Source organism: Anopheles marshallii, chromosome 3 (assembly GCF_943734725.1).
Source record: "Anopheles marshallii chromosome 3, idAnoMarsDA_429_01, whole genome shotgun sequence".
Lineage (NCBI taxonomy): Eukaryota > Metazoa > Arthropoda > Insecta > Diptera > Culicidae > Anopheles > Anopheles marshallii.
This window is the reverse complement of record NC_071327.1, coordinates 27,798,284-27,822,147: the sequence shown is the minus strand read 5'-3', so window position 1 is coordinate 27,822,147 and position 23,864 is coordinate 27,798,284. Positions and strand designations below refer to the sequence as shown.

The following is a 23,864-nucleotide window of genomic DNA, read 5'->3' as shown; positions in this document are numbered from 1 at the left end:
GAGACTTGACTCTATTTACAAACATCATGTCCAGAGCTTAAGACTTTCGTTTTATAGAAGAGAAAGGCATGTCTCGTAGTAGTAGTCTTAAGTCCTAGTCCGAGTCAATAACTTAATTGCTTCAACAAAATGAGATAAAGTGTAATACGAATCAAAATCTGTACAAGTAATTGTGTAACGCTGATTAAATTCGACCTTTACAGTCAATTTGGATCCCATTGCAATGTCGCACTCTCAGCCATTCGATTAAAATACGCGGCAAAACTGCATCACGCTATTGCGTCAGACAAATGATGGTCACGTTCCGTTCTGACTAGTCGTGAAAATCACACTTGTGTAGCTTTTAATTGCTTTTGGATTGCCAACAACACGACGAGGCGTCAACTGGCATCTACTAAAACATGTCAAATGTTAAATGCCGAAACGTGATCAACCGACGTGCGTTCTTTGTAGTGGTACACGAGGGAAACACTCTTATCCTGGAGCATATTAATATTGCCAATGAGCAATTCTTCCAACACCAGCACGTAATTTCTATATTTGAATGCCAGTTTTATAAAATTACCGAACAATATTAACCATCTCGCAACAACCCTTTTCAGAGAACCAATTTTGGTGAAGTTATTTAAAGCTAATGTTGGTATCTTCTTCGAACCATATCAGCAAGACGTTCATAAGTATTGCTTGCACAGCAAATACCGAAGCGAGAGGAAGTAATCTCCTCTGATGGTAATTTAACATGATTTGCATTCAACATGCTGCTCTCGGGACTTAGGAAACGATTTCAAATATCTTTCAATTCTACGAACGTTTCCGTAATCCCACTACCGGGTCCTCCGTGTTCCTCAATCTCACACTGAGCCTGCCCTGTAGGAAGCGCCACGTGCCATTCTAAAGGTGGGAGATAAAAAAAAGGGACGGGACCAACTCAACCCATCCCAGGTCGGAGCAAAGGATTAGAGACGAAGTCAAACAACGCCACAGGATTAGGGGGAGAATTCATAAGCCAAAACGGGAGCTCATTCCGGAACGTTTGTCTAACCCAAATCATCATCTTCCCCCGGTGTGTTGGTTATTTCGGGTGAATACAAATGTTGCCTTACTATGTGATAGTTTAACACTGTTAAAAACGTCAATAGCATATCTCCACCAATCCATTTTCGTCTACATACCACTTTCGATGTCGTTGAGGAGCAGCAGCGTAAAAAGTAGCAGTAATCCACATTTCAGATGCATTTTTTCACCCGATCAGCCGGAACCGGATGGCCGCCGCCGATCGTGCCGTGATCTGAAGCGCGAATGTGCCGTCGTCGTCGTTGGCCACGTCGTCTTGGCGGAGAACACGGAAGAAAGCAGCTAAACAATACTACGGATGATCGGGTTAGCGTTTCCACCGATTTTTCGTAAGTTGCCTCCTTCTGTTCACTGCTTCCCGTAGGTATTTACTTCACAATTTCCGCACAATTCTTTCCTCTAGCCCGCAATAACTCACACGAATGATTGGATTTTTCATCGGCATGGAAAACAAACGGAATTGATCAAATATCGCTGCACACCTCAGGATCACGATCCTTTTTTTTATCTTCATGCACATTCACACATACACACGAACACGTTGATAACACCGTTGCAGATCGATCATACCACCGTACCGCACTCACGCACAATACACACTAGAGCGATTCTTTGCACTTACCCTTCACAAGGGGAGAGGGGTTTTCAGACATCCATACAGATAATCGATTTTGAACCACGCTTTGCCACAATATTACCTTCATTCACCTTTTTTTCAATCACGATCTTTCACTCACACATTAATTTTTGGGGCCAATGCACACGCACCTACAAGAAATGCCAAATGAATTTAAGATTTGAATAAAAACAACTATTTAAAAAAAAATCACATATATCAATCTGTTTAATCAATTAAGGGTGTAAAACAGAGGTATTTCAACAACATGTGTAATTTTTTTCCGATTTCTTCAAATCACTAAAAAGCGATGAACTTCAATGTCTTCAGTTGTCCAGAGCTCCTGCAACGAAATAGAGAAATAACGAAAATAAAATTAATACACAGTGGCACAAAAGTTGCATGGCAGAAATAAACATCCTTAAGTTACAGTTCGATTCCGAATCCGAACATTGAAGATAGCTGGGAAATATCATGTCGTTGCTACTATTTCAACAAAGAATGCCAAACAACCACAACACATATCGCCCGGAGCGAGATATGGCTGGTTCGGTTGCACATTCGAATAGATTTATCCAGCCATTTGGCCGTCTCACGTCGCTAGAATGGTGGCAGTATTGTAGCAATCCTATCCCCAAATGTACATGATCCTACCATTTCGATACACACAAAGGGGCGCTTCGCTTTATCTCACTCTCCCAGATTTCCATACAAGTTTTCCGCCAGTGGTGTGTGTGTGTGTGTGTTTTTTTTTTTGCTAACAGCAGCAAAACTTATGTTTCTTTGTTTCCTAACTACGCGGTGCACACGATCGGAACGTGCAAAATTATGCGTACGGAACAGTGTTCACCATTTACCAACGAGGTTTTTGTTAGTGTGTTTTTCGTGGGCTGGATACAGAATATATCGACGCAAGGATTGCCAAAAGCAGGAATGGTGAACGGCGGTTTTCCTCAAGCAGTATAAATAATTTCCCATTCTTTACCAATCAATCGCAAACTTTACGCACAGATAGTCTTGGATGTTTTCACAAAATTAAAGAAAATCAAGCTAAAAGGAAAATAATTGTTTGAAAACGTTATCTAATTTGATCGATTAAATTTGATTTAGATGTTTGTACACTGTTTCTTAGCTTGAAATACTTTCAAATAAACGAAAATTCGACATTAAACAATCCGCATCAGTAGTATATCTCGAAGACTACCTGTACACGTGTACAGAAAAAAAAGAAATCCCAAAGACTATCATTTGCGCTCGAATATTCCACCCTTTGCAACACAGCAGCTCGGTGTAGAGAAATGCTTTAGGGTCCTTCGAAAGTGGCAATAACAACAGAGTAACCCCTCTCTTAAGGGTTTCGTTCGAACCCTACTAGTAACTCCGAACCGTACTTTAGGAGTCCATCACTACTGCCAACAGCGCACAGAAAGTTCGCGACAAAACAAAAGGTCAGCTGTTTTTTTTATTCTTTCTTTTTCCTCTCTCATTTTTTTTTCAATTTTCTTCCCTTCTCAGCACACACACACATTAAAGCGAGCAGCATGGCGAATGGTTCACGAGATGTATCTCGGATTCATGAATAAGATTTAATTCACGCCGTTTCATTCACACCAACGATCTGCTCACTCGTTTCTGCACTCTCCTGTTCTCGGCTGGAAAATTCATCTCCGTCGTGTTCAGCTCATGGTTGTTGTTGCTTTTTTTTTATTGTTACTTAGTCCTCGCACCAAGCACGCAGTCTCGCAATGTGAAAAACAACTCCCGATCAACAACAGCGCGAAAAACCCCTCAACTACACACACGCACACACGCAAGCGAGGAATGTGTTGTTGCTGTTCTGTGTCGGAAACACAAAGAGCTTTCGCTACAGATCGTAATGGATGCTGATGTTTGCTTTTCTGCAAAGACAATTGTTTTGATTGAGTTTGTATAATTATTGAAACCTACTCAATTCATTTGATGAGAGTTGATTAATTTTTTTATTAAGAAACAGTACAGACTGCTTCAACACTATTATAAATAAACTGCAAAATATCCTCGACTTTAGGACTTTTTAGCACCTGCCTTCTAAAGAAACATGGTAATCCTAGCGTCAAAATTTTCTACAGCCAAGTACAACGAACAACATATTTCACATTGTTTATTTTTGCTCTGACAACTACTTACACGCATACACATTGTGGTACGGACACAGGACTCAGCTTCTCCATAAGCACTTCAAAACAGATAAGGCTTGGAAAAATGGTTTTCCATCAGGAAGATGAATACTTTAATCTTCAATCACCATTAATGCATCAGCACGATAAAGCACGCACAGCTAATAAAACTCCCACCAGATAGACAAGAATGGTTCGAAGACTTTGATAGCAGATTTTCACGCATGTTTTACCACGCCATTGGGAATGCACTTTTCCATGGGCCACATGGTAGCGAAAGTTCACCACACCACTAACATGCCAACAAACCCAACACAAAGAAGTTTGGGCAGCGCAACAACTCACAACAACGCAATACTCGCACACTGTACAAACACTCGCCATTAATCCTCCGCCAGCAACTCCATTTTCGGACGTACTTCACCAAGCGTTTGCAGACAATCAGTTATCTCAAACCACCCAGATGCAGATCACCTTTCCACGTCCCAGATTAATATGCAACATTGGCGAAACGAAACACCAATTGCTACCTTTTGCGTTGACAGTTTTTGGCGTTTCGCGTTCGCTGTACTTCCGAACTTCGAACCGAGTGTCTTTGTTATCCCTGGCACGGAGGGTCACTCACGCATAAAATGAATGCTCCCGCCAGTGGAGGACTGGGCGCAAGATACAGCACGGGCAGCGACACTGGAATGTAGCAACAAAAAAAACCATACACATAACAAACCACAGGAAAAATCACAAGAGAGAACATGGTGCCGAAAACGAGGAGTCCAAAGGAGTACTCAACTGCCGCCATGGTTTTAGTGGCAATGAGTAAGCAGTGCGCAGGTCCAGGAGCACCAGAGTTCAGGTGTTCATTTCTCTGACTGCTCGGTTTTGGGACGAGAGCAACAACCATTGGTCTATTTAGATGTTTGCCCGAGTACAACACTGGTTGTGAGCTGTCCTTTCATAAGGATACACCATGCCTTGGGTTTCCCCCGTTCACTACGAGAGAGTATGCTCGAATGGCCCAAGGTTTTTACTCCATCGTCCGTTTTGCTGGAAAGGTTTCTTATCACATTACTCTCCTGCCGGAGATCGTAACGCTCTGCGGCTCTCTGTTCGTTTTGGTATCACTCCCACGCACGTTTTTACATGCAACTCCTCTGGCTCCTTGTCACCTCGGCCACAGAATCCCAGTAGCATCCAATAACCCTTGATTCACAGTTCAAACTGTTGTTGTGCGCTAAAAGTTTGTCATCCTCTGCACCGTAAACGACACAAAACGAATAACAAAAATCAGTATGATGGTTCAAACATTGGAAAATAACATAACAGTTAATAAGTTTGATAATCTCGAACAGACTTTCTGAATGTGGAAGAAAAACTAAACCCACGCACAACAACAAAAAATCATCATCATTAACAACCTTTTAAAGACTCCCAAAGGCACGCAAGTGCCACCACGAAGTGCATCGACGAAGAGTGCACTTACTCACACCGCATATTTCGCAATCGTGTGGTACTATAAATAAATCCTTTTAGATACTGAACAGAGGACTAGAGCTGGATGCTGGGCATGATGCGTTCTCCATTTAAACATTACACACAATCATCTGGTTGTGGCGTAGCACTTAAAGCAAAAAGCTATTAGACAATCAAACAAAAGCTACGCACAAAATACATTTGCAGTATACTAACTGCCACTAACCCTAAAAATGTTAACTATTGGATAACTTTATACAAATATTCTACCAAATTATGGCAAGACCAAGAGCTTGCAAAGTCACATTTAGCAGAAATCTCCATGTATAAATTAAGATGATTACTGCTTGTTTACTAATTAGACGATATAACAAACCTGATGCGGGGTATTGACGAGATTTGAACCAGGACGTTCGGTGTACTAAGACCAAAAACCGAGGCACACGACCACGGTTCCGCTCTGTTAATATCAAGTTAAAGCTTACTAATATTATATCAGGCAGAAGCGACTATTCACCTATTGGTAAATCAATTGACAGAGCTTCGACAATTAGCAGGAATAGTCAGACCAATACCGACAATAGTTTTAGAATCAAATTAAAGAAACAAGTATAAAATAACAGTCTGTGAAATGTAGTACTTAAAATATATTTCACAGCAATATACGAACTTTAATAGAAGGACTGTCTCAAACACCAATTAATGTAGCGTGGCGTGGCACAAAACCGTGCGTTAATTAAATTGTCGCAAACTCGTCGAGGCAATCCCGCACACCAAGAAGCGAAAACGCACAATATGCAATTTAGTTTCTAAATTCGAAATCGCCGGGACCAGATGGTAGAAGGTAATCACTATTTGTTGACTGCTTCCGGTGGTTCGCAAAATGCAATCTTCTGAACATGACAGTGTGTTGCCAGGCATCTGGGAGGATGTCTCTTTCGGTGGTAGAGTACAGTAAACATTAAATTGACAAAGTACCAACATTTTTGGTAGAAAATTAATTTAAAAAAAATACAACAACTGAAGCATATGTAGTAGTAAAACAAAAAAAAACAAAATGGAAGTTTTTAAATAATTTTTACGACGAAGAATTAATAGAATCGATTAATTACATAGCGTATGGAACAAAAAAAATTAATACTTAAATTTATGGAGGCGTCTTAGCTATCAACATTTAAATGCATAACGATATGAAGTTGTGGCAAATGCTTTTATTTGAAAGCAATTGTTAGATGAATACGATTGAACAAAAAAATAGAAGGTTCAACTGTACAATGCAAATGCGTTTGGGCGAAGCAAATCGTACAAGGTCTTCCCGGCAACGGCGTTTAGACATCGATTGAAAGCATTGATTTTAAACCCCGCGGTTAAGTTGTGACGGCGGGGGCTGTACTATTGGGAAGGGAGGGGAGGGGGATGAAATGATTTTCAATAGGAAAATTGAACAAAACAAAACAACCAACTCATGAACCATTTCGGTCTCGTTCATTTCAACTCATCTCATCCTGTTTTCCCCCAATAGTAGCAATACTAACAAGTGGGAAATGTGCTGACTGTGTAGTAGAGTGAAAGGAAGAGACGAACGCGCACACACACACACACATACACCGTTTGATCGACAGGGTCGACGAACACACAGAAAGGACGTCAAAGTCAGCCAGGATAGAGTCAGCGAACTTTCGTTCTCATCCGGCCTGTTATGCTGTGTGAAGTGTGCGGTGGTAGATGGATGTTAAAAGGATCGTACAGCGCGCAATCAACACAAACACATCCACAGGCGTTATGTAGCAGCGACGTCCTACGAGTGCGTGGTACGGAGTAAACCGAGAAATTTTAAACTCTTACTCACCCACACACGCTTTCCCGCTCGATAGTACTAATGCTTACTGCGCACCCATACCCGAACAAGTGTACTTGTGCGTTTCGTAGTCGATTGGGGGAGGACTGATGCTGTTCTTTGTTTGGGGCTAGCGGTCATCCCATTGCCGTGTAGTCGAATCTCTTGCTTACGGTTGCAAAGGGTGAGTTTACAATTGTACTTATCTCCCTATGCCACGCGGTAGTCCAGTGTTTTCAGTAGCTGGAATGGCAAAGAGTTAAAACCAAGCAAATTAGACTGCCGTTCAGATAGTTTTAACTCGTCCTTGACACATCGCCTATGTACATATCAATAAAGGATGCAACAACGCATAGATAAACACTCCGCAATCAACCAACTAACCAGGAGGCTGGAGCAGATATCTGAAAAACAATTTATCCTAATGATATTTCGATCAAAATTCCAAAGAAATTCTCAATTTTTTAGCTTATCTCCAATTCCCCTCGCGTCAACAGTTCTCGAGAGACGGCTGGTGTTTCTTTCCGTCCAACGGATAGCACTCGTAAGGCTCCCAATTGTGTGTGTTTTTTTCGTCCTCTAGGACGTCCGTTCTCAAAAAACTTTCCCCCCGGAGACGATGACCTACGACCGGCGGCGCTGGATGGAAACAACCTTCCGAAGGGCATGATTGCTATTATCGAATTCGGGGTTGTTCGCCCTGCCCCCGGTTGGGATCAGAAGCGCACTAGCGCTTTTGCTTCACAAGCAAGCACCATCACAGTTCCTGGGCGAAGGACTAGAAAAACGAACAAAAGAGCGCCCGTTTCCTTCCGAAGATAAAGTGCGCTGGAAGTCACGAAAATTATGACAAACAGCCGCCACCGCTGCGTGCAAAACCTTTTTCGCTTGCCGGGTGATGTCGCGCTATAAATGGAAAGATCAACCGCAAAGGGTATAACTCCCACCGTGGAAGAAGCTTATCCGTTGAGTGGGACAAATTCTTTTCAGCTGGAAAGCAAAGAAGAAAAAAAAAAAGCGTTGGTGCTTCTAGCTCAAATTAATGGTCGGTTGCTTCCGATAGCAAATATGCCAATAATGTTCTTGCCTTGTGCGTTTCACCGCTCGTCACCATGGAGGATCAGGGTGATTTTAATAATGGGGTTGGCAAGAGAGATGATTTGTTAAGACATTTTTCTTACTTCAAACATTGTAAATAATTGGTAGGACAAATGAACTATTTTGATTTGCAAAGCATAAATGCTAAATGTTAACAACTACTCAAGATTACCAATATAAGGTAACAAAAATAACATACAAATGGAATTAATTCACCAAGTAGAAAGTTTGATGATGTCGTTACAGTCAAAGAGATAAAAATGGTAGTTATGATTGCTTGAATTTTATATCTCTTATGCTTAATTAAAATGTTTTAAATTATCTCTTGGATACAATTAATTATCTTTTGAAGAAGAAAACATCTAGTTCAAGTTTAACACGAAATCGAGCTAATAAAACCGAACAAAGATTGTCCGTGATGTCTGCCGTTGAGTGTTTCTACCAAAGCGCTGTTTAGCGCATCATTTTGTCTGAGACACGACAGACCCTACTTACTCGAGCATGGGGTAATAGAAGTACCTCCCAGCGGTAAGTGCATCTCAACCGCAGCGCTCAACCTTAAATTACACCACACACAACAATACCGACGCCGATTACGAAACCATTTAGGACCGAAACCACCCGAACCGCCACTGGCATAACGCAGAATGGGTGGAAACTGGTCGTGGTCTGGAATAAATAATTAAATAACACCAGCAGCCAAAACAGCAGGCCTGCACCGGTCGGACGGACAACCGTCATTCCATTTTCCAGCCGATTTTTCTCTACCACCAGCGATTCAAAACTGGATCATGCTCATGGACTGCTTGCCAGTGATATGCACCGAAGCCTTTCGCACCGGGCTGTGCCGAGCTCGGCCGGTTTTATATCTTCGTGTGCTTGGAAGGCGGACACAAATATCGCACGGGAACGAGTTTCTGTGTTCTCACAGAGAATTTGGATATTTGCCACCGACAAAATGTCCCCACCTTCACATGCAGCAGCGCTTTCGTGCTCCCACAGCAGGCCTTTTGCGGGGTAGAAGAGCTTTCCATTTCAACATAATGAAAACTTCCAAGCAACAAAGCGATGGAAATTTATCATAAAACCATGCCTGGCAAATCGTAGCCAGGAAAACGAAACGACGGTATACCCACACACACACACATCCATATTCTGGTGACGAAAGAAAATGTGCAACAAGTTTACGCTTAAAAAATGGAAAACTAACACCGTGGAAAATCGATCGATCGAGCCAACCAACAAAACAAAATATTTCAATCCGTTCCGAATTTTCCGGGGTCATGACGAATTGGGTGGAAGGCGATGGGTTTTGGCAATGATATACCGAGCCCATCCACTACATTTTGGTACATTGTACGTATTAGGGTCAACTGTAAACAACGATTTAATTTCAAATTTTTAACAAACTTTTTGGAAATTTGAACGAATTCTACACGTCGAGTTTTTCGCGATTTGAGATGTTCTACATTATTGATAGATAAAATTCACATGTTTCTGGAGTAGGTTGAATCGAACTCTGGGACATTCTTCTGAAATTATCTCCGGATTAATGCAGAATAATTACTGACTGGGGAGCTCCAGCCTTCTCTAACTCGACTCCGAATTGAGCTTCAAACGTGATTCAGAATGCAAAACCGAATTTAACTCTGGGTTTGAATGCAATATCAACACCGGAATTATCGAAGTATTCCTGAACACCACTTTCGACTTCGGATTATTTTTGGAGTCGAAACTGAATTTTCTATGAAGTTCCCAAACGAATAGCAAACTTGGTTTTGCTGTGAATTGGCAAACATTGCGTTCTTTGAGAGACAAAAGTAAAGTAAATTAACAAAATAACCTTGCAACCAACACCAAACGCCACACAAACACGTTACGTGGCGTTACGCTTGGCGATCATTCGCTTTTTCCCGACAAATTTAATGTGGCCCCTCACGCTAATTGCTCATGTGCAGGGCCACCAGCCCTTTTCGTACGAGTAATTGTTGTGATTATTGGTTCTCCGTTTCTGTCCCATCCTTCCAGTTCCTCCCATCACCCCGCTGGCCGGAGCGTTCTACCAATTATAACGGCAAATCGTTGAACCGGTGGTCCATCATTTCCGATCCGGTCTGTCATCGGGGATTTTGTAAATGTCCACCAAAACGAAAAACAGAAACAAACAGTCAAGAACGCCGGATAGAACAAAAAAAAAGAGTAAAAAAGTATAGAAAACACTCCGATTCACTTCAACTCCAATTTTCAGTGGCATTGAAAAGCGACTGACTTAATTAATGAAAACAAAAACTATGCCCGGGTTGGTTTGGACGCTGTAGGATGTATGTTTTTACAGGTTTTCGGCTTCGGAAGGTTCTATTATTGGCCATAGAGTCCAAAAGCTGGAAACAATTTAGTCCCACAAACAAACGGCACCATCATCCAAACCAAATGGCGACAGGGTTTTCGGTGAGTACTACCTTTTAGTAGAAACAATAAGCAAACAAACCGCGCTCGGATGAAAGCCAACAGTCGCATTCACCTGAAAATCTTCCGATTGCCATTGGATGAGTTCTGATGTACAAATTGAAATGCTCGGTGCAATTAAACGGCAATTAAGCAAACAAATAGCAGGTAGGTGATAAGCAAAAATACTTGAAAATGGTTTCGATTGCTTCATTAGGATTTCTTTTTATAGCATAACAATTCGGTAATTGATCGGTAAGGATTTATTCGTTGTAAGGTAATTTATAGAATCATCTGACCATTTCAATCAATTATGGTTCAACCAAACTTTGGTATAACACGAAAGCAATTATTTATTGTAATTCTACTGAAACTTTCTTTAAATTTCTTCGAAGTTTTATATTTTTATGTTAATCGAAAAAACATAAATTAACGAAAGCGTCCTAACAATATTTTTGCGCTCTTCCATTCAAAGCATCCCACCCTCGAAGCAAATCGCCATGCATGTAAGAGCGATGCCCATATTTCTGTAGTCCCCCACTGTGAATGCACCACCGGTGCACTAAAATGCAGCGAAGAAGAAATCTTGCCGCTCTTCATTTCCTGTTTCATTGCGCTACACCCCGAAGGAAATAGAAACAGTTTCGGCGCCACGTTAGAGAAGTTTTCATTTCTAAAGCATAAATAACCTGAAGCATTGGACCGGAAACCGATCGAGAAGCTCTTTTTCGACTCTATTCTTTTCCTGCCGGAGCTCTTCGTGCTGGCAGGCAAATAGTTTGAATGCAAAACGAAATCGATTGCAGAAATGTTATTTTCACTTAAGAAGAGCGAGCAATTCAACAATACTACACACAAACGGCTGCGATAAAATACAATTGATTTCATACAATCGTTCGGAGCGTCATTGTCAATTCCAAACATTGAAGATCGAGTATGAGATTAACGATACAGTTGGTGGGATTTAAACACTAAACATGTCCGATCTATTTATAAACACTTCGAAATCGATTCACTCTCGATTGTTTAAACACACTTTCTCCGATTTGTCTTTACAATATGTCTATTATATTCGTTACTTCGTGAATAAACATTGGCGAGATAAACAAATATCGAAAGAGCTCCCAATACCGGCTGGAAGCCATGTGTCAAATGTATACAATGCTCGGGCAGTAACGATTAGGCGCCTATGTAATAAATGCAGGACGAAATTAATGTTTTAAATGTAGAAACCCATTCGTGGATGATTGAAACTCAATAAATCCTCATGAATGGTTGTATATTTCAGAAGTTGCCCAATTTTGCCGAAACAGTGTCCAGGGAAATTTAAAAACATTCACCACTGAATAGGTATCAGAGTAAAAATAATAAATTATGAAGCATTATCAAAGATTTTGAATGAAGTTTGCTTTACTGAGAAACGCAAGTTACCATGTCCAACAAAGTGTTAGAGAGACGAAAGAATTCCTCAGGAATCGAAGTCTCTTTAAGCCATTTTCTACCATCATAATCTAAATGTTGGAGCTGGATTCAAAACATCCATCATTCGAAAACCTGCAAACGATCCTGCGAGCAATCATTGTTTTCTTCCTTCAGTTATTCTTGAAGATCATGTAAGGAACAATGATCATACTTGCCCTAAGGAATTTCCCTTTGCATGAAACGAAGAACATCAAGAACATAACAGCACCCTTTGGATCAACTTCATGTTGAAGGGCTTGTGATCCACGCACTACTCCAACAGAACAAAAAAACAAGAGCCTAAAGGGTTTTTTTGGACAACAAAAAAACACACAAATATCTCCCGCAGAGATGGGAAGGGTTAAGCCTCGAACAGCCAAATACCAAACACACGTACACACAAACACACACGCGCACAATGAATGGAAGAAAGAAGAGCAACCGCATGATAGGCAGCGTACGATCGAAGTTGGCCATCGTGTCGTCATGCAGTACAGGCAGTATCCACAACCACACACAACTACATCGCACTCGTTTTTGGAGCAGCAACAGCAGCAGCGTGACCATCGTTGTGTGTGTCGCGGTAAATTCTTGTGTGAATCATTCGATGCTGTACGACCGGGCCCCCTCGGGGAAAGGAAATGAAGGTGAGCGAGACAAATCATCTGGCAAAGGCGAAGTGCCCGAGCAAAACGATCGCGTCAAAGGGAAGCACAAACAGTGAAGAGACGCAAACTCGATTCAAACAAACCGTTTTTCGCTTTTGTTTTCTGCTCTGTTCAGTTTCTGGACCTTCCTTGTGTGCCTTTGCCTGGTGCTGGCCGCCCTTTCTCCACAATGCCTCTTGCTGCCACACTAACACACGCACACGCTTGCTTTCGTTTCATGCACACACACACTGCTATCCATGCGGATGACGCGGGGGGACATTAGCTTTAAAGCGGTTTGGTTCACGCACAATGGAGTTACATTATTCGGGGCATTTTTTACAACCAAGCGCACCCAAAAAGGTGACAACCAACATATAGAGATGAATGAATCACAGAAATTCAACTGCAGACTGGTGGGTCGTTGTGTGTTTATCTAGGTGTGTTGTGTACAAAACATATAAATACCATCTTTGCGAGACAGAACTCACTAGCCAGCACCTTTTATGTTGGGGCTATAGTAAAAACCAGTTCTTTGATTTGTGCCGATGCTTTATCGCTACTAGGGCACTCTCGCGTAGGGAGGTAACAACAGAGAGAATGATCAATCCCTTTTTCAACTTCTTCAGTAAGACCAACCAAACCAGAAGCTGTGGTAACGCGATCGTGTACATGACTCGTTTTTTTCTCTATTGGGCTTGTACCCACAGTAACCACATTAGCAACCACACAGACACATACACACGCAACGAAGGGAAACAACACAGCAACCCTTTTTTTTCCTTTCCAGTTTTCCCTTCGTAGTTTGTATTACTTTCTTTCTGTGTCACTCGGCGAAGGGAAACACACTTTCTGGACACGGATACAACGGACCCACGGAAGCACTTGGTCCGAAGCCACCCGTTGATCGATGTACATTAAAGGTGAATGCATACAAACTTTGCAAACTTCCATCGAGCGACATTTACTTGTGGAATGCATAAACATCAGCTCCAGATTTTCACTCACCTTTCTTTCTTTTGTAGCAAGAATTTCCACACATACAAATACACACACTTCGTCTCAGTAACAGGAAGGTTGATTTCACTTCGTTCTATAGCTTACTTTTTCGATTATTGCCACAACAACGAACAATTAGCAAACCTAGAGGACTTATCACTTTACATCAGCTGTTAAACTTCTCATTCGCATCGGAGGCTCGCCATGGTGACATTGAATGGAGGGCTTGAACACATATTCCAGAAACACAAGACACAAACCACTGACTCACTGTCGCAACAGCATCCTTCGTTCGAAACGCAAGCACCAAACTGTTTCTCCTAATTCTCTGGAGCTGTCGTAATCACAAATCCCCACAGAAATAGAAATATTCTGCTTACACGCTTTATTCAACAAACTGCAGTGAACCGGAAATTGCTAAGTCGACTACCATACCGAGATTAGACTGTTTTTGCAAGTTATTCTTGTATGCGGCCGCAGCACCAACCATCATGACGGCAAACAATGAATTAAATGACAGCAGCGACGGATCAATTGATGCTGCCAGTTCGCTGTCACGGTACTTGTCAAATGTTGACCAATCCGAAAGCCCATAGTGCGAGGGTTTTTAACCAGTTGTAGAGAAATATTTTTCCCATTTGCGCAATGTTGTACGAACGGAAGTAAAGAGGAATGTAAAACGATTGTAAATGACTAGGAACAGACAGATATGTGATGTCAAGTACCGGGACGCATGCCTTTGCCTAGACTATTTCAAATTGTTCGTTTTTATGTTAAGTGCAGTGTATTCATAAACATTCGCATATTTTTGGGGTTTTGTAATGCCAGTACATTACTACGCACTTTTTATCGAATTTAACTTCTTCTTGTCATCTTATTGAATGCAGCGATGAAATAAATCTGGTTATTTTTTAAATTTTTATTTATTTACTTTCAAGCCACTATGATAAGAACAAACACTTCCTTTTAAGCTGTAGTTTGTGTATTGGTATAATAGTATTTACATACAACAAACGTGATTACACTATGCAGTATGCTTTATCAATAAACCCTATTCACAATTCACCTACATTTGCATGCTGTTTATAGTTCGTAATATAAGCCTTATCTTGCACAACATTTTGAAGTCATGTTTTAACTAATTCAATAAAAAGAAACGAAGTTTAAGTTTCCACATTAATAACCGTTTCTTATTGTATCTTTTCAATCGGTCTTATTTTCTCTATATATCCGTTACGGTAGAAGAGGTACACAATTCTTCCCTAAATTAACTGTCCAAGAACAAAACAATTCATTATGATCTATGTATGTTACAACAAAACATAAAAAAAAATGTTTCGAAAACATATTTTTTTGTCGAACGCGATTCGTAGCGCTTTCTTTGATTGCTTTCTTGTTATCATTTCACTTTCGGTAATAAAAGTAAACTGACAAACAAGATAGTGTGCAGTAGCTGTGATTGACTCGAATCTGCATCCATTGGTGACCTAACAGCTATTTTAAATGCTTTGCTTCCGTAAGCACCGCAATCTTCTATACACCCAAAGCTAGCGGAGACACACACTATTTCAATTATTTAGTTCCTTAGTTTATGTTCTGCACAATATATACACGATAAGTGGTTCATTCTATCGCACCAATCGACTGATGTACTAAGTGCCCCATCATGGCCACTGTTTGCACTCCATCCTGGTGCTTGCTAGTGCTACTGCTTACTATTACTACTACCACTATTGTTATACGGCACATTAAATATAATTCCATAAAACAAGTTAACCAGAGCAGATGAAATCATTCTACGAAACATCTACAAAAACAAAGTATAGGCGTGCGAGATCGATTTGAAACAGAGGTGGTTTTCTAGATTACTTCCGGTACGGAGAGAGTTTCGGGACGTCCACTACTACGGGCTGTCGTCGCTGTCCGGGTTTGAGTCCCTCCGGTGCTACCACTTTCGTCCACCACCGCCCCGATTGTGACCTCGGTTGTTCTGCAACCAATGGCCACGATAGTTTCCACGACCATCGTCACCCATCCGACCACGATCTCCTCCTCCACCACCGTTTCGATTTCCATTGTTACCATTATTGCGATTGTTCCAGTTGCCGCCGATTGCTGGTCCTCCACGGTTTCCAAAGCCGGCACCACCACGCGGTGGATTATTGCCACCGACAAATGGTCGATTGCCTGTGACCCACTGCTGTGGTGGCGGAGGACCGTTGCGGAAATCGACCCCTCCCGGTCCGGGCGGTCCCCTTCGACCACCCATATCCGGGCCACCACCCTGCATCAGTCCCAACTCGGGCGGTGGTGCGTTAAAATTCGTCGCGCCCGGGAACATTCCCGGCGGAGGCACATTCGGTGACATGTTTAGTGGCATGTTCATCATGTTTGGACTACCACCCGGACCACCGCCACCCCCCGTTGGTCCCATACCGGGTGGTGGTTGATTGAGCGGAAACATACCCGGCGGAAGAACGCCTGGCCGTGGTCCACCCGCTCCACCCGGTGGTCCTCCCATATTCCAAGGGCCGGGCCCAATCGTAGCCGCGGCACCGGGTGCAAACGGTGGAGGGAACCCGCCCGGACCAAATCCAGCCCCTGGCGGTAAATCGGAGGGAAAGAACGGTGAGTTAAACGCGCCCGATTCGTGCGGCGGTGTCGATTTGGGATCCGGCCACGGTACGCTGGTAAAATCGTTCACCGAATCCGGATTGCCGGTAACGTCCTCCAGTGGAATGTGTACCGGATCAGCGGTCTGGTATATGTCGGCCGGATCCGGTTCGATCGGCGAATCGGGAATCATGTGCTTGTTGAAGTAAAGGGCCTGCAGACAACCGCGCTCACGCTGCCTTTGCACATTACGCTCCAAACTTTGGTTGCCATCGGGTGACGGTGGTACATTGTCCACCTGCACTAACGAGCGCCACGTTGTCCGTTCCACCATGATGTCCTCGGAACCAACTTTCCGTGACAGCATAAACTTTTGCCGTTCGTCCACCCGTTCCATCTGCTTCATGTCCGTGAACGACTTCGTCACATTGCAGCGCTCCGTTACGTCTAGCTCGAAGTAACGCACCTCTTCCAGCTCGTCGGCCGTTCTCCAGCGCAGCTGCTTTTTAGGACCCTTGCGACGATGGATCACGAGCACACCGGGTGGTCCATCCGGTCCACAGCCCGGACCGGGTGGTTTCTTACCATCGATCGGGGAATCTTCCTCCTTATCCGAATCTTCCTTCTTTACCACACCTTCCGCTTCTTCCGCGATCTTTTTCTCCACATCGTTCATAACTTCGTCCATCAATTCAGTCTTTTCCTCATCATTGCCTTCGCCACCTTCGGCCGGTTCCTTTTTCACCGACTTCTCCCCACTGTTTTCTGAATCCTTTTCCTCATCATCATCCTCGTTCAGTTCACATTTGACTCGTTTGGGCTTCTTCAATATTGGCCCTTCATCATCCGCTTCCGTTTCATCATCTGCATTTATTTTTTTACCATCTTCTCCATTACTTTCCGCTTCAGCTTGTTCCTTCTTCGCGCCATCCTCGGTTGACTCGGTACCATTTTCCTCTTCCTGTTCCGCTAGTGTGTCCCGGTAGAAGGACATCGGTGCAATAGTTGGGACTTTCGGTGAGGTAGGTGTCGTTGGAGTGGTCGCTTCCGAGGCAGAATCGTCCGCTGTTGCTGTCGTCGGTGTGGGACTGCCCGGTGCAGTCACCTTGGGCGTACCGGTGTCCGCACTCGTCGGTTTATTGGTGGTCGTTGTTTCGCCTGTCTTGCTGTTCGCAACGGTGGTAGAAGCAGCAGCAGCAGCACCCTCCGAACCACTCGTGCGCCTTTTACGCTTCTTCACGTCCTTGCGCAGCGTGGCCGACAGTGCGTCCATGAACATATCCGATTCTACCAAGGCATCTAAAAATAGAATGGTAAAAGAGAATAATATAAGCGATCAGTTAATAAATCGGTTGCCGGAGTGTTGGGGAGGCAATAAAATGTCATTGCTTTCAATACACATGTATCGTAATACGGAATGCATATCAAGCAACAATTTATGTACAACTTCGCCGTTTTGGGTGGTGCTGTGCTGGTTGGTTTTGCAGAGCGGCTGATGATGATGTTTTCTGTGAAGTAAATGCGGAACGTTTTGACCCTAGTATGACCCTCTGTGGATTCTGGACTGTCTTGTCATTTAGAACACTCCTTACAGTCATTGCGTTTAGCAGAATAATCGTATTCCTACAGTCGCTCAATACACTCTGCACGAAGATCACATACAGCTTAAAGTGATAATTAAAATATTAACAGTTTAAGTAATATTAAACGAAACAAAGAAAGCTCAGACCCAGTTCTGCTCCATGATTCTCTCCATGAATATCATAATGAAAGCCAATTAAAAATGCGTATGATTTATACATTAAAAGGGGAAAACCATTTCACAACGACGTGAAATCATTCTGTTCAATAAACAAAGGAAATCTTTTCATCGAAACGTGAGTGGGTCAATTGGCGCCAACATACTGTATTGGCTCGTATTGTTGGAGAGTTTGGTTGTTCCACATGTTTGGAACAACAACGTGGTCAGTTACATGGTTTACAACTTTTAAATGCGTCATGCGTCTTTCTATGCATTTTACTGTCTAGTTCAGTCAAACATACGTTTTGGCATTGAGCCAATTGTATTGTAAAGCTGCCCAAGTCACAAAAAAACTATTGACTTCAAATTTATATAAAAATAGTACCCTTAATCGTCCATGGAAGTTGTGCGTGTCGTATGCAAATAGTAGGATGCTTCCGGGAAAGCGTCCTTCAACATGTTCGACACGGTGGTTATTTACGGTCTGCCCTCACTTAGTTCGTTACAGTATGGGTCTGTTGGGAATGCTTGAATTCATGAATTAATAAAACTGCCTCGATTGCCTTTAAAGCATTTGGTGCGTTGATACAAATTCATCAATGGAAATTCGAATGAAAAACCGTCTGCCCTTGAACAGTGCCCCCCAATGCCTTTGACAAGAGTGTGCAATATCAATTCCAAAAGAGATTTCATTTAATCTCGATTATTTTTTAAGATGCTCAACGTCCGAATAATTTATCAATAGTAATAAAACAGATTTACTATCAAGCCGAGAATGCCGTTAAGAGATTTAATAATTGCTAAATATTTCTAATCAAATTTCAAACCAATTTAGCGCGACAACGTGGGGCAAATTGTACATTCTTCAATTTACAGGCATGCGCTCTGCGGATATGCATGGCCTTGAATATAAAATCGTTGATATTTGAAATCTAAACGCGTCATTTACATATACTAAAAGCAAATACGAGACGTGAAATACTTCAATTCCGAGTGTGATACGAAAGTATTTGTAATAAAATTAAAGGAAATATAGAGTACTCGAGCTCCCTAACGTAGACGATCGGATATTAACGTATACTGACAACGAATGCACTGAGCAGGCGCAATGCGTCGCTTTCAATCCATTTCTAGGCTTAATTCGCGGGCGATAGTAAAGATCGATCATCTTTGGATATAGGAAAAAGGCAAAATTAAGTGATAAACAACGGTGAGTCATTGCAATCTTCATACAAAATTTTCTGTTCTGTTTTTTTGATATTTAACTATTCTATATATGTAGGGCTTCATCACACGGTAATACTTTTTTTATAATTTGTTAGTATTGGAAAACCCCCACTTAAAAAAAGGACTCCACATATACGCCATTTTACAGAGATTCAACTACTAATGGCTTCTCTCGTAAAGGACATAGAAAGGCATTGTTCGATTTATGCAGCAGTAATTCATCGCACATTATATTGCAAACGCTCCATTTAATGACGAGAAGACGAATATAACGGCAAATATATATGGATTTATATAGGTTTCCACGCGTTAAGCAGATGATAAGGAATATCTTTGGTTTGATTATTTGGGAAATATTTATTGTGCACGCTGCTAGTCGCACTGTACATATATTTTCGTCTTTTGTTTTTTACTTGATAAAATGTAATAGATATAGCATCGATCTTACACACCAGGTGGTAAGAGATTGCTAGTACATAGTTTCATTTATTTTACGTTAGGGTGATGATAGAGCAATTTTAAAATTAACGGTCAATATGCGATATCAGACTGGACCAAGATTTACGGTAACAATGTGAACATCTCATAAACTGGCTGTGTATAGTGCAGTTCCAAAAGCGGCAAAATTAAGAACCATAATAAATGGTTCTCCAAAAAAAAAAATACATTTAACGTATGTAGACCGAATTCGGTACTGTAAGAAAGAATTAAGCAACGAACAATCACGCACCGCACATCGAACTTGTTACCGATTGTTCATCGTTTTCCTCTACATCGACGGCCGATTCCTTCGCAAGCGGCTCTACAAAAAAACTTGTTCTTTTTCCAGTCAATAGCAGTCCGATTGCAAGGAAACGGTGCATGAGGGTTCTTTTTTCTGTGTGCGGCTGACAAGTTATGGATAAAATAATAGAAAAACACATTTCATTAACACTGTAAATAACCTCCATGTGTGGTCACGAAACATTTTTGCTTAAAGTTACGTCCACTACACGAACGTTATATAATGCAGGAACTAATGTTTTGTCATAGGGGAGAAAAGTGCATGGAAGACGAACACCCATTACCAAAAATATCCGCACGACGATATGTATTATTGATCGTGATAATCCGCACTTGGTGATGTACACCCGCGCCGATTCATCCTTCTGGGACAGCAGCTTCCTGGCTGATTCCTCAAATTCCATTCGGCGTTATTTTCTCATTCGACTCACTCTCAAAAACGCAAATGAAATAGTCATATGACATACATCCGGGCCGGTATCCTGTGTCCACCACCTACCAGAGTAGCACAGTCTTTCCCACCAAACCGCCAACACAGCTGCTAGCCACCCACGGCACTAAGAGCTGAAATGAAATGTAAAACAAAGAGAGACCTCCCATTAAGCAGGGTAAATTTTGAACTGCACTTACGTTGACGCTTCGGTGGTATGAGCTTGATGGAACCGGGCCGCTCCAGTGGGTCTTCCCTCGGCTTCTTCTCAACCGGCGATCCCGCCAACGTTGCTTCCCGACCCGACGATATGGGTGAGCTGCGCTTTACCGTACCAATGGCGGTCGATCCGATCGTAGTGGGGGAGGAGGTGGTGTTCGATGATGCTGTTGAAGGGGTAGTTGACGATGGTTTCTTCAAGCCTTTCCGCGATGGTGGCGGAGGAGCCTCTTCAATGAGACCGTGTGAACGAAACTGCGAATTGTACGTTTTAACCGTCTTGGGGCGATTTTCTGGATTGCGAACCTCGATTGAAATCGACGGTTTCTTGTTGGGAAGGGCTGAGGCCGAAGCGGACTTACTCGTCCTTGCACCATTCGCGCTAGTATTAGTAGTGCTACTCGATTCCGAACCACTGTCGTTCGAGACACCTCCAGCACCATCGTCACGCGAATTTTTGCGTGAAAGCTTAGGTGACGAAAATGACTGTGACTGGTTCTTGGTATCCCGAGTGCCGCTATTACTACTACTAGTGGAATGGCTTGATTTGTCTTTGTGATCTCGATGTTTATCGCTACTGCTGCTGCTACTCTTCGAGCCGCTGCTATTTGACTTAGACGATGAAGACGACGAGGAGCTTTTGTGTTTGCTACTACTGCTGTGGCGGTCTTTATCCTTACTGCGACTAGAGCTGGAACTACTGCTTTTGCTACTACTACTGTTTGAAGATTTGTGTTTGCTGCTGCTGCTACTGCTGCTGGACGATTTCGAAGAGGAAGATCGACTAACGCTACTACTACTACCCTTGCGATCCTTCTCCCGATCACGGTGCGAATGATGATGTCGATCCTTGTCTTTCGACGATGAAGTATTTCTTTCTTTGCTACTTTCTACACCATTTTGCATGTCTAATTTTTTCACATCCGTCACCTGCTGATCGTCCTTCTCGTTTGTGGCTACCGGTTCGTCGGTAGATTTGCCCGATTCGATGTTAACCACCACCTCTTCTTGGTCATCTTCCTCGTCATCCTCATCCCGATCGTCATTTTCATCGGTTGCTGCGTCGTTTGCACCCAGCAGCGCAGAAGCACGTTGCTGCTTTCTGTTCGGTTTTATCACCTTCGCCACAACCTGCTTGCCATTCTTTGTCGTAATCTTCAATACCAGAGAGGTTTTCTTAGACGAAACAACCGGTAACGCCGGTTCTCCCCCAGCCGTTTGGAATGTTTTTTTACCACCATCTACATCATCCCTGCCAACGTCAGATTGCTGTACATTTGGCACCACCTCATTATTGTTGGCGTTATGCACTATGTAACCATTTTGCTGGTAGTGGTTACTCGTCGTTCCGCTTCCGGAATCTCCACCCTGTTTTCCTAACACCCCACCGATCGCTAGAGCACTGTTCATTCCTTCGGAATTCAATTGTTTTCCGTCAGTTAACCCCGCCAAGCCAGTGACGGCTGGCAATTCTGACTGATTTATTGGAACCATAGGCGACAATTGTTTCGGGGCTTTCACAATATACAACCACTGTTCGACCAGCTTCGTTGCAAGAACTTTCACACCTGTGTCCAAGTAGAATGCAAAACAGAAATTAACCAATGGCTCCTATGATCTCCACACACTGTGCAACTACATTCAATTCGATACTTCACAATGTCAAACAATGGAAAACTGAAATCTTATATGCTGTGAAAAGCAACACTTACTTTCGTGCGCACTGTCCGTCGACAACGATTTGACCAGCCTGGGAGTACTATTTATTTTCAATCTCTCCACATCCACCGGACAGCAGAGAAGTAACTCCAACAGTTCCTGAATTAGTGGCCAATTTTTAGACGCAATGCCATCGACCAGCCACGTGTGTACCAGAGTCCAGCCCCCAGTTTGCATGAATTGACCCAGCAGCTCGGTTTCTGTGCACTTTAGTATCTGTATGTAAATGGCTTTGGAGACTAATTTTTTCGAAAACTTGGCCATCAAACTGGTAAGAGAATAGGAAGAAAAAACACAATATTTTAACGTCATGCTACAGTTGCAACGTGTACACCTCCCTCGTTAACGATTCTGTTGCTGGACACACACTTACTTTGCTAGCCGTCTCACTTCTCCCGCATTACGTATGCCACCATTTGGTGCGAGCAGCACGCTCAGACACACCAACAGTTTCATCGGATCGATACGCGGCTATTATAAATATGAAAATAGGTTTTAAATTTCTTTTTTACACGTAACACACACACATCGGGGGTAGAACATTCCACTTACCATTTTGAAGCCGTAGATTTGCTATTGCAATTGTATGGTTTTGTACGATATATCAAAGGTCTCGGATCGGATTTTTGATACTTATGGTATTTGCTAAAGAAAACTCCCTTTCCGTTTATTATTCATCAATATCACCTACTGCTAATAGCATTCCTGAACTTTCCGGCGAGGTATGGTATTGAGACCACAATGCATCCTACACGGGCCGCACCGGATAAGTTTTACGACGTTGTTTATGTTTATTTGCTGTAAAAATACAGAAAATCGTTCATTAATACACACTTTCTGCAGACATCAGCAATAAAGGCAATCACTTTGGTGTCTGGTTCTTCGCGTGACTAAGTTTCCACCATTTGTGGTGAGAGACGTTCAAGTTTAGTTGCGGTGTAAAAAAAAAAACTACGATAGACGCATACAACACCACCCGATGATACCGTGGATTTAACGGGCAGGCACTGTGTTGTAGCAGCGCCACCAAGCGTCTTTTTCGCGAAACTAAACGTACGTACGTTCCCGAAGGGGATCAATGACGGCAGGCACATGACATTTGGTGTTTCACATTGAAAGCTGTGGGGTAGCAAATTAAGGGGCGTTTCCGCTAGCGCTACCGATTGGGGCCGACGCGTGGCTCATCAGCCAACCACACAGGCAGGCAGCCCGTTAATGCGTAGTATTATTTCACCATCAATTTTGTCCTTGCGGTTGCATTCGACCGACAAGTGCATGCTCGAATAATGTAAAACTTTCACTTTTTCAACTAAATCATTACGGTAACTG

General features: G+C 42.6%; 2 protein-coding genes across 2 annotated transcripts in view; both read right to left on the bottom strand.

Moving 5' to 3' along the window:
- Window positions 1-1,236, bottom strand: part of LOC128715872 (disintegrin and metalloproteinase domain-containing protein 10 homolog) — a 37,357-nt gene extending 36,121 nt beyond the window's left edge. The window contains exon 1 of the mRNA XM_053810788.1: window positions 1,173-1,236. Within this exon, the coding sequence (XP_053666763.1) occupies window positions 1,173-1,236 (64 nt within the window). The remainder of the gene's footprint in view (window positions 1-1,172) is intronic.
- Window positions 1,237-15,748: 14,512 nt separating this feature from the next.
- On the bottom strand, window positions 15,749-23,238 carry LOC128712442 (serine-rich adhesin for platelets). Its single transcript, XM_053807335.1, has 5 exons — window positions 23,227-23,238; window positions 22,909-23,006; window positions 22,529-22,803; window positions 20,798-22,384; window positions 15,749-17,715 (listed from the first exon to the last, which is right to left on the bottom strand). The coding sequence occupies exons 1-5, from the start codon at window positions 23,236-23,238 to the stop codon at window positions 15,749-15,751; spliced, it is 3,939 nt and encodes a 1,312-aa protein (XP_053663310.1).
- Between the last annotated feature and the right edge of the window lie 626 nt (window positions 23,239-23,864).